Source organism: Symphalangus syndactylus, chromosome 12, assembly GCF_028878055.3.
Source record: "Symphalangus syndactylus isolate Jambi chromosome 12, NHGRI_mSymSyn1-v2.1_pri, whole genome shotgun sequence".
NCBI classification, from domain to species: domain Eukaryota; kingdom Metazoa; phylum Chordata; class Mammalia; order Primates; family Hylobatidae; genus Symphalangus; species Symphalangus syndactylus.
This window is the reverse complement of record NC_072441.2, coordinates 28858829-28871256: the sequence shown is the minus strand read 5'-3', so window position 1 is coordinate 28871256 and position 12428 is coordinate 28858829. Positions and strand designations below refer to the sequence as shown.

The 12428-nt window shown below is 38.8% G+C and overlaps 1 protein-coding gene across 2 annotated transcripts in view; it reads left to right on the top strand.

Annotated features, from left to right (window-relative positions):
- ERICH3 (glutamate rich 3) overlaps positions 1–12428 on the top strand; it is a 105778-nt gene that overhangs the window by 17187 nt on the left and 76163 nt on the right. For both annotated transcript variants that reach the window (XM_063624026.1, XM_063624027.1), the window contains exons 2-3: positions 6942–7035; positions 9458–9583. In XM_063624026.1, the coding sequence (XP_063480096.1) occupies positions 6942–7035; positions 9458–9583 (220 nt within the window). The remainder of the gene's footprint in view (positions 1–6941; positions 7036–9457; positions 9584–12428) is intronic.

Sequence of the window (12428 nt, the reverse complement as noted above, 5' to 3'; positions counted from 1 at the left end):
CCACCTTCTGCCATGTGATGACTATTTTGTGATGGAGTTGTTTCAAAAGTGGTGGTAGGGGAATTCCCACAAGGGAGGGCCTCAAAACATCTTGTGATGGGGCCAGTTGGGATTCCAAAGAAAGAAACACTAAACACCAAGGCGATCAGTCCGAAGCATTTATTAAGGAAACCTAGATGGAGGGTGCTGCAGCATATTCTCACAATGAACAGTGAGAGAAAAGGGATGTGCTATCTAGGTGTGTCCATGGTGAGGGGGCCAGGGTATATGGACATTATATGAAATTTTAGGAAATTTGGTTCACAGCCCGGGTCAGTTTCTTTCTAGGAAACCCAGATAACTTTTTCAGTGCCTGGGAATGTTCAAGTCTTCAGTTTGAATTCAGGCCTGCTGGGCAAAACCTACAGCTGGTTGGGTCGTAAAGCAGTCAAGGCACTCTGATTTTTAGTCATGATACAGAAAAAAAGTGAAGAAACTGGGGAACCTTTCAATGACACAGTGAGAAGGGAGAAGGCCCTCACCAGATAATGGCATCTTGATCTTGAACTTCTCAGCCTCCAGTACTGTGAGAAATAAATTTCTATTTTTTAATAAATTATCCATTCTGTGGTATTCTGTTACAGCAGCATTAAATGGGCTAAGACACAGTCCAATCACCATCACATTCAGTGTCCCATGTTTCTGCTCCTGGCATCAGGCTTATGGGAGAGACCTTGCAGAACATAGGAGAATGGCCCTCAAAGATGTCCATATTTTAGCCTTCAGAGCGTGTGGATCTGTTACTTTACATGAAAAGGAGAAATAAAAGTTGCAGATGGAATTAATATTGTAAATCATCTGACCTAAAATAAGGAAATTATCCTGGATTAATGTGGGTGGGCCCCATGTAATCACAAAGGCCCCTAAATGGGGAAGAGGGAGGCAGAAGAGCCAGAACCAGAGAGATATCATTGTGAGAAATAGTTGACCAGCCACGGCTGCGTTTGGCAATGGAAAGGGCCCTGGACCCAAGGCATGTGGGCAGCCTCCAGAATATTGAAAGGAAAAATAACTGGATTCTCCTTTAGATCCTGCAGAAAGAATACCACCTTAATTTGGGTTGTTTCTGTCTTCTGACCTCCAGAGCTACAAGATAATAGATTTGTATTGTTTTAAGCTACTAGTATGTGGTAATTTGTTACAGCAGCACTAGGAAATGAACACTTTATTAATTCAGATGGAATAAGTAACAATTTGGGTTAAATAAAACTAACCTGCTTGAACCAAAATTATTTTTAATATCTCCTCAAACAAGTATGCTTTCGAGGAAATTTTTGGTGCAAAGCAGGGTGCAGGAATATATATTTAAGAGATTAGCTGAGTTTAAGACTTCAGCACGTTGCTTTTCTGCTAAAATCATGAAGGAAAGTTATGTATTTGTTAATATAAGTCTGTAAGAATTTTTATTTAAAAGGTTTCTATCTCTGTAGTGGAGAATTGGGTGGATTATATTTCTCTGTGAATATTTCACCATTCACATTTTTCCATCATACTTAGCATATTGCAGTCCTCACATTGGCAAGACCTGATGAGTGGTGTTCACCAGGATTTGTTACATATTAGCAGGAATAAGCCTTAGGTTATATGATCTTTGGCAAGTGATTTAAACTAAGGCTTGTTTTTCTCATCTACAAAATGGGGACGATCATATCGTCTGTTACGGACTGCATGTCTGTGTCTCCCCAAAAGTCATATGTTGAAACCCTAATCCCCAGTGTGATAGTATTTGGAGATGAGGCCTTTGGGAGGTAATTAGATCATGAGGGATTGGTGCCCTTATAAGAAGAGACACAAGAGAGCTTGCTTCTCTCTCTCTTCTCTCCCATATGAGGACACGATGAGAAGACTGTCATCTGTAAACAAGGGAGAGGGTCTTCTTCAAGAATGTAAACATGTTGGTACCCTGATCTTAGACTTCCAGCCTCCAAAAATAGTGTTTGTTTAAGCCACCTAGGCTATGGTACTCTGTTAGAGCAGCCCCAAAGAAATTAAGAGAAATTGGTACTAACAGTAGGATACACATATCTAAAAATGTGGAACTAAATAATGGGTGGAGGCTGGAAGGGCTCTGCTGTGCATGCTAGAAATAGCCTAGATTGCCATGAGGCAATTTTTAAAGATGATTCTTGTGAGCACTCAGAAACGAGAGAAAACCTCCATCTTCTTAGAGAATACATAGATAATAATAAACAGAATGTTGGTGGAAATACAGATGGTAAAGGTCATTTTAATGAGGTTTCAAATGGAAATGAGGAACATGTTATTTGAAATTGGAGAAAAGGCGGTCTTATAATAAATTGACAAAGAATTGGCTGAACTGTGTTCGTATACTAGTGTTTTTGAAAGGCAGAAAAATTAAGGCAGAGCGTCACTTGTTCACAGTTATGGAGCCAGTAATGGTGGAGCCAGAATTGAACTGAAGCTAGAGTTGGCATTTCTCTATCTCTTTTCATCCCCCAAGGTAATGTAGACAGTGTGGGGATGGGTAGTGTAGGGAGAGATGAGGGTACAGTTACAGGGTGCTTCAGGCCAGAAGAAATGACATTATCAATGTGATCCATAAAGAAATATTGCCTTAGGTTTTCCTAAAACTGACTCACATTAAGCAATAATCTTGTTTTGGAGCTTTTCCACTTTAGTAAGATAAAAGAGCTGTAATAGTTAGATATTGTTCATATTATATGGGTCTAAAACAACTAGATGAGACTTATGTATGTGACAGTGCTTTGTAACCTGCAAAATGGAATATGGATATTACACTCCTTCCCCAGCTTAGCATTCAGTGCCTGACATGGAGATACTTGGTAATGAATTAGCTTATGATACAGGAAGAACTCTCTGTCTCTTTCTCCTCTCTCTCTCTCTCTCTCTCACATACACACCCAGACACAGACACACACACACCAGTGCGCACACAGTATGTATATGTGCATCCCTCCACTAGATTGGGAGCTCCATGAGGGCAGTGTCTGTGCCATCTCTGTGTCCCCAGTGCCTTACGGAATAACCTAAAGTTAGTCATTAAACAATAAGTTTTGTGATTAAAAAAAGCTATTATAGTGCTTTTCCTTTTAGCTGGGATTTTTATATGGTAGACTATCTCTCTTTGGGATCAGGAGAAGGGATTGTTACGAATCACTGACTTCACTACAGAGCCACATTTACATATTACATGGTGGGAGGCAAGGGTTAGAGGGTCAAGTGCTGAAAGGCCGCGGCTGGGAAGGTTGCACCCCGGTCACTCAGCTTCGGCTCCTCCAAACTTCAGGCCCTGAAGGATGTGGTGTGTGCACTGAAGTGAGGCAAACAGGAACCAGCATGGAGACAAGGTTGCTCTGTTTTCTGGGAGACTGTTTTCCCCAGTGCACTGAGCCAGGAAGTGGGTTTTTCCCTACCTAGTGACCAGGGGATGGGTTCTTGTTCATCACATGAAGAAACTAACGTATTAGACCGGTCTGGCCAGTGAGTTGTGGGTCTTGGCATGACAACATAGCCTGCGAGTAATATGGTCACAATGTCCTGGAATCGATGAACAGGGTGCAGCAGAGGATCACAGGCCTGAGGCAGCACGACCAGGAAGTCTAGTGTTGACACTGGATGCAGAGCGGAACATACAAGCTGCAACACAATCACCGAGCCCAGAGCAAGGTGACCTTATTCAGCCCAGGGTTATGCCACGAGCAAGAAAAAAAAAAAAAAAAAAAGAAAAGTGAAGGGAGTAAGTGGCACTGAATGCAGAGGAAAGGGTGGAATTTCAGAAAAGCTCTACTAACCTGAGTTTGTATTGGTCAGTGAGCTCTTGTAATTGGGTAAATGCAAAGGTGGGCTACAAGCCCATATCAAGTACAGGTGAAAAGGACCAGAACAGGGAGGATCAGCCAGACCGCAGTGTAGCTGACACCGACCCACGCAGCGTTTGACCATCTCCCTGGAAAGGAGTCTTGATGGTCAGAAGGATGGTCACATGTATATGTATGCAGTGGAAATGCTTGCATTGACCATCTTCCCAAATCTGTATATAATTTACTTTAGAGCAATTCCTTGATATCAAACAATTTAGTAATGTAAAGTTTCAGTTAAAAAAATTCCAGCATTGTCTAAAAAGGAAGTAACTGAGCCGGTTATTATTCAGCTGTCCTACCAAACTAGTCATGTGGTGATAGCTGTGGAAGGAGTTGCTTACAAACGGTATCCCAAGCAAGAACCCACATTTATTCCTAACTAGGAAAAGGTGATGTGTAAAAAGGTTTCAACCCAACTGGACCTGCTGGACGATTTGTAAGCCTGGACAGGCATCGTGCACACATTTGTTAGCAGAAGCTTGAGAGAGCAGAATTAAAATTAGGTGCTACCAAAGCTGGCTAAGCAATTGTTATTAGGATGTAAATATTAAAGAAGTTACAGAGCCTGAATTAAGGAAGGGGATAATTTATCAGTCAATAGGGAAGTTGAGGTTTATGTGATCCCAACTTTTTGACCCCCACTTAATTTAATGGGGGTTTTAGTACTCCCAGCTATTCCAAAATTATTGATTTTTTTAAGAAAAAACTTGAGCCTGAAAAACAGACAAAAGACTATATATGATATCATTCTAATGATTTATCTTAAGAATCTGTGAACTGTGGAATCATGATTGTTAGGACTGAGAGACACCTGCTCACCTTTCTGAAATGAGGAGCTGAAAAGATATTCTGAGATTTAGAAAGGGTAAGGTATACAATGTTGACCTTTTGGAAACAGGAAACCTTTGATGAACTATAGGACACCAAGACAGTTCATTTAAAAGATGGTTTCAAAGCGTTATCCGGAGCTGGTTTTCTATGTGCCTTACTGAAGCTCTTGGGTTGTCTTTTTACATAAACCTAGTGAAATAATGGCTTTTGCAGTTGTTCATATGTCTGCAACCCTCATGTGGCACCTTGGTTTCTAAGCTTTGTAACTGCTTTTCAGTCTCTTTTGAGGATGAAATTAAACTTTTCTTACGGTTTGGCAGCATGGAACTTTCCTGCGATGGGCTGTTAAGGAGAAAAGAGGCATGAAGAAGTCACCCATATCATCTCCATATAATTAAGGAGTACACACTGTTAAATAAAATGGTTGCTAATGATATTTACTTGACTCTATAATATGAGTCCCTGCTCTGATCTTAGAATAAATTAAGGATTAGCGGTTCATAAAATGTATGGATTATAAAACTTTGTTGCCAGTAATAGGGTATGCATTTTTTTAAAGACAGCTTTGTGTTTGGACTCTCTTTAAGCTTTCTTGTTCTCTTTCTTTCTCTGCCTCTCCCTGACTCTGCCTCTATCTTCCTCTTTGTCTTTCTCTCTCTCTCTGTGTATATAAGTATACACACACACACACACACACACACATACACACACAGTAGTCCCCTCTTATCCGTGATTTCACTTCCGGTGGTTTCAATGACCTGTGGTCAGCCACAGTCCAAAAATATTAAATGGGAAAATTCCAGAAATAAACAATTTATAAGTTTTAAATTGCACGCTGTTCTGAGTAGTGTTGTCAGATCCTATGCTGTCCTGCTCTCTCCTGCACAGGATGTGAATCATCCCTTTTTCCTGGGTATCCACGCAGTATATGCCACCCACCCTGTCACTTACCAGCCGTGTTGGATATCAGATTGAAAAAACCTAGTATACATAGGATTTGGTACTGTCCACGGTTTCAGGCATCCACTGGGGGTCTTGGAATGTATTCCCTGTGGATAAGGGAGGACTACTGTATATACTAGCATGTATGTATATGTCTATGTATGAATGTGTATGTGCATGCACCATGTATACATACATATGTGCGTGCATGTTTTTGTAAGTTACTGAATAATTAATGAAGGATAGATTGAAACAGGAAATAGTGCTCAACTTTGACATACAGACTTAGATTGACAATTTACTAAGATATAGCATATAATCAACAAACCAATTTATCCTCTTTTAACTCTTAAAAGACCCTAAAAAATAAAAAATGATCTATGAATTATTGTTTTGGTGCTGGATGTGAAATTAATGCAAAGTCTAGATATATATGAGGAAGTTAACACTTCAAAATACTGAGCTTAAATTTAGGTAGGAACTTATAAGAATAAAAATAAGTCCCAAACAAAATCATATCTTTATTTACTGAGCACATTATTATTTCGATACACAACAAATAACATTAGTAGGGATACCAAGAATAATGCTCTATCCTGGCCTGGCCTTCAACTCTCGCAGAGGACACCAAGAAATAAACAATTACATATTATGTGATGAGACAGTAACTCAGGGTCTTACGGGGTAAGAGGTGGGGAACGGGAGTGGAAGGCAACACAGCACACCAGGACATATCAAAGAATGTTTCCTAAGAGAAGAGATGCGTATACACCACAGCTATTATCTGCTGGCTGGCAAGTGAAGGAAGGGCCTTCACAGTTGGGAGACCACGTTGTATTCTGAACATGAGAGACAGCAGGTAAGTTTGAGTTACCAGAGTTTAGGGTATGTCATGAGAGGCTGGCAGAATCTGCTGAAGGAGCCCTTACTTTCCCATCGGGCCTCCTATGTGAAGCCCTTTTTGACAACTGGAGCTGGTGGCCTCCTCTGTGCTGCCATGACTTTTTGCATATTTCTATTGTTGTACTTTCCCCATCCACTTTACTTGTTGATGTGTGATTTTCATACTTGTCTGTGGAATAATTGAAATCAGGACGATTTTCTAGGTCTTACCATAAGACTTAGAAAAGAGTAGGGACTCAATACGTGTTTATTAAATACATACATGAATGACTGGCAGGCTGCATGAGTGAATGATTTTGCACTATTTGGGGAAAAAGTAAAGAATTGCCTTGGTTATCAAACAACCCCTTGTAAAACCTTATTGGTTTTATTTTTGTATTTTAGGTTACTTGCTGCATATAATAGCCTTATGGATAAACACCTGGCTGGGTATTTTAACAATACAAGGATAAGGCGTCATCTCTTAAGATCAGGACTGGTAAGTTTTGGTTTGCTTTCCACTGACCTTCTTGTTTCATTAAGTCCAGCAATTCCCTATCTTTTCAGGCTTTCTCTTTGAGTGACATCTTCCACTTCCCCTCATTTTAGAAAAATTTCTTTCTTTCCAAAGTTTTGATTTATGTATTTGAGGTTGTTTGAAAAGATAGGAAGGCAGGTCACAATGACTCCTAAGAAAATTTATAAATTATTGAGGAAAAGGCCCTGAGACTTTCCAACAGCATATTTCAATTGTTTGTTTATTCATTCATTCAACACATATTTATTGAACACATTGTATGAGCTAGAAACTGTTAGGAATTGAAGAGAGAGAAGATTTTACTGTCATCTTCGGAAAAAAATATTGCTTTTGATATTCACAGAATATGGTGTGGAAGACATGTACATTTCAACATTTCCCCCAAATTTAAAAACAGTTATTTCCTGTGATGGTTTATTGATAATATTAGTGTATTTCATTAGCTTCACAACTGTTCTTTCCACAAAATTTCTATTCCTCTAAATGTAAACAATGTGAAACCTTTTCAAAATGTTATAGTATTCCATGGAAAGAAAGAGATGTGGTTATAGAAAGTGTTAGCTGTTTACCTTCTTAAAACACAATGGGTTTCCTTAACTATTGTTGCCATGGTGTCGAAAGAGCACGTATTGCATTTCTAATTGTTGTTTCTGTGCTTGGCACTCTAGCTGACAGATCTCAGAGAGCTTGCTTTTCTCCTCCTGAGGATTTGTTATCAGACAGACCTGGCTGAAACCGAGCTTGCCATTTATAAGCCATAGAATCTTGAGTAAATCACTTTCTTAACTTTTTCAGCCCCAACTTCCTCAATTGTAAAATGAGAATGATGGCATGCAGCTCTCAGAATTGTTGTGGCAGTTAGAGATGTGCAATAAATGGGTGTTGTAATTATTGTTACTATTAACATCACTTCTTTGAATAACAATCTGTGAACTTTGCCTACAAACGGGAAGGACTTTGTATTTACTTATCAGCATCATTAACAAGCACTTATTGAACACTGGTTGCATGCATGGCAATTCAAATAAGAAAGATGCAGGCCTTTCTCTAGAGGTTTGAATACAGCCTCTCAGCTGGCAGTGTTCAGGGTCACTCAGAAACCTGACAGAAAATGCGAATGTGAGACCTAACTGAATCAGAAGCTCTGTTAAGGGACCTATCAGTTTTTCAACAAGCCCTGCAGGTGGTTCTGATGCATGGTCAAGTTTAAGCACCTTTGCCCTATTGGAGCTTCCCCTCTAGGTGGGGAGATCAGACGTAGTCGCACAAAGACTGTAAGTGGATTATTTGTAATTCCAAGCACACTTTCTATAGGTATACCTCTTTCTTCCACTGGAAAGTGTATTTACAAAAAAAGATTATCAATAAGCCATCACTTGTAGCACAACTCTGGTTGATCTTAATACTCCAGTGTGTTGCAACAGTAGTGTTAAAAACTGCAGTTAGCAGAATTAAGAAAAGTATGTGGCTTGCATGAAAGAGGGGAGCAAAGCTTAAATAAGTGGAAAAGAAGAAGGTGAACAATCCATATGGGTAATGCTCTTCGTTTACAGGGGATAGAGAACCATATAACAAATCAACAAACATGCCCACAGGAAGAATTAAAGAAAAGAAAAATAAGTAAATCCACAAGAAAAATGGCCACTCCTAGGACTTGTAATGATGCCAGTTGAGACCAATATTGAATATCTTCTATGTATGCTAATGCATCATCTGTAAAATCCTGAATCAAAACAACAAATTAAATTACACTTTGGGCTGGAGACTGGAGGGGAAAAAAAGCAGTAGGAAAACAAAATAATGAAACCAATTATTTTTAAAGCAAACTGATGAGCTCCTCTGTAGCTCGCCTGTTTGCCCTTCAAAGTATTTCCTACAAGATCATCAGTCCTGTGATCACTGCTCCTGGTCATTGTTTCAAAGTAGTACCCCGCCCCCTTCCTCCAGGAAAGTGTTCAAAAGAGAAATGAAAAGAACACCTGGGTTCCATCAAGGGAAAATTGTTACTGTGATGAAAATCTTGTTTTAAACGTCAAGTGTACCACCTGTGTGTGTTTTCACAATAAAGGGTATATGAGACTGCCTTTCTCCTTTTTGCCTCACGAAATATTCATTAAAAGTGAAAGTTGATCAACCATAGTGATATATTCCTTTAGGCTTAAAAGCTACTGCTGCTTTCTCTCCCTCTTTCTCCCCCTCCTTGTTTTTTTTCTCTCTCCCTCCCTGCCTCCCCAGTGCCTCTCTCTCTCTCTGTTTCTCTCTCTCTCTCTCTCTCTCTCTCTCTCTGTGTGTGTGTCTTCTTTACCCTCCAGCCTCCCTTTTTTGGAAACTAACACCACATTTTCTATTTTATATTTCTATGTATTTTATTTATTCATGACAGATCACAAGAAGTGGAAGAATACTTTCTGAAAAAGAATATAAACTAAATATTATGAAGCGGGATCATCAAAAATATATCCGGGAATGCTTAGCCCAGGCAATTTTTCATAAAGTTCTTGATATGGAGGTAAAAATATATACTTATTTTTTATCTTATTTTATTTTTTTCTACTGCCACATCACTGAAGATGGAGGTATAAATCTTTACTTTTTTTTGTAATTGATGTTGTCTAATATGATAATTAATAACGCTTTTGTACCTAGAAAAAGAGATACTCTTTCTGCATTTCATTAAAAAAGAAAATGAAACAAAGAAATACTCAATATCTCTCTGAGTAGCCAGGAGCCAGAAGTCTAGCGTAAGCTTTTGTTCATTTCAGTTGGAGAAAAATATGGACATCATTATATATTTTGTGATATTTAATTTTCCAAATGTGGATTTTTCATTCACAATGGCTACTCTAAAACATACCAGCCCTCACCATATGTACCTCAATTTCCATTTGCTAAAAAAAGTGACATCTGTTTAAATATCAGTAATTCCATTGCCATGAATTATTTCAGATCTGTTATTCTTTTAAGGCTCTGAAGCCCAACCGTATGTTACATTTCAAGGAACAGGCATTTTAACATCTGTGTCCCTCCTACCGCAGGCCACGCTGGTCAACGTAGATGCACAAACCAAGCATCAACAATATATTTTTTTAATCTGACAGGGTATCTTAATGGGATATCTAGCTAATTTGATAAATTATTTCAGCCTTGCTCCATGGAACTTGTAGTTTCAAGCATCAACACCATTTTAATCTCTGTGAAAAAGCATGTCACTTCTTGGCTTGACCATACAAGCAGTAAATCAGAAAACTTGGCTCATAAAATTATTGACCTGTGAGTGCAGTAAACATTTATGAACAACTGTAGAATCATCAGTAAACCAATAGTAAGTCTAGTGCCACTGAAAATATTTATTATTATGCTATATTAGGTAGATGAAGTGTTCACTTAAGATATGTATGATCTGTTAACTTAGGAATTCACCTTGTGCTTCATTATCATGCCCATGAATTACACAGAATTATTGTTTGTGGCCCTAAATTCTTGCTTATAAAAGTATTAGCTGTAATTTTTCTGTGAAAACAATAAGTAGTGCAGCATAAAATTAATACCTTGGTTCAAATTTACTGAATAGGCACTAAGTTCTCTGTTAGCCTTAATCCTTGAAGTCTAGTTTTCCAAAATCTCACTTAACACATTGTGACACATCATAACTGTTGAATATGCTATTATTTAAGTCTTTGTGGATTCCTAGTTTTGAATAAATATTTTAGTTAAATGTTAATATGTAATATATTAAATAACATAATTGTTCCATAATAGAATAAATAATATATAAATATAATAGAACAAACAATATTTATCTTTAAATTGTCACATTTATCTCACATTTAGTTTATGCTGATGCTCCTTGCTAATACTGCTATATTCACATTCATGCATTCACTCATGCAACAAGCCATAATTGCAGGCTTACCATGTGCCAGTATGAGGCTGTGCGTTCAAGCTGCAAGGTAGAATTAAAAAAAAATACTGTAGAATGTGACTAAGTGCTAGAAGAGAGGAACAAATAGAGTGAGTTCAGAAAAGAAAAGGAGGATGACTTTTCTCTGTGGGAGTCAGAGGAAGCTGAACAGACGTCTTGCTGTTTGAAGACTGAGTGAGGGTTCCTGTGAAAACATGGGAAAGGTGTTCCCGACCTCAGAAGTTGCAGAGGTATGAAAGGATATGGTAGATGGAAAGGAACCCTCCCTGAGGCCAGACAGCACAGTGGGTTAGTTGGCAGGAGTGGCAGGAAGTGACACTCTCCAACAAGTTGGTACCCAGTCTCTGGAGAGCCTTAAATTCTCAACTAAGTTTGGGGTGTAGGTGATGAGGCGATGAAATGCTTTTCAGCAGGGGAGGGAAAGAAATGAGCAGAGCTGTTTTAGAAAGATGATGTTGCTAAAAATGTGGAAGATGGATTCATGAGCTGGAAAAGATTGGCGTTGGGAGGTCAATCAGGAAGCTATTGCCAAAGGGTGTAGGCTAATAGCAGTAGTGGTAATGCTGGGAGATGCAGCTGTCTACAGAGAAGCTGAAGTGGGAGAAAGATTTAAGCTGACTGAATACGAAGGAGTGAGGAAGAAGAAAGAGCTCAGAAGAAAGACTTTCTCACCTGGTTGGAGGTATGTGCACTGCAGGAGATCAAGAACAACAGCATGGGCTGAAAAGGAACCTTCAAGTGGTCAAAAACATGCCTGTTAGAATGGTATCCTGGAAGCTGGAAGGTTCTCACAAGCTGCAGAACGGTTAAATAAGATGAGCACTGGGGAACAAAAGGAAATTAGGTTTGACCCAGAAGACAAAAACATTGGTGGACTTGGCAAAAGTAGTTTCAGCAGTAGGGAAGTGGCAAGTCAGTAGATGTGGATGACTGTAGTGAGTTGGGAATAAATGGAAGGTGGAAAAAGGTTGATAGTGAATTGAACAGTTTGATGATAAGTGGATAGGAGATCAGAGGAAGAGAGAGAGGAAAGGGAAGTGTTAAGAAGAGGACTGATGATAGGGAATTATTGAGTCTGCAGGGTTCCTAAGGCAGCAGGAGGGAACCAAGAACAGAGAGGAAACATTTTTTCAAAGGGCCAATGAAAAAAACACTCTCAAATATGTCTAATTAATTTCAATTTGCCTTTTAAGCAGGTTATTTTTACATGAGGCTTATTTTTAAATTATAGAATAATATATTACAAAAACTTGGGGGGGAAGCATAAAAATGGAAAATAATTACATAAAATTCCTCCTTTCAGAGACAACTGCTGTTAACAGGCATTTCTTTCTAGTCTCTTTTCTATTCATATTTCTACCTTAGTAAACTCATACTATGTTGTGACAGGGACAACAAGGTTTTGTGAAAAAACAAGCGAAAAACAGGAAGT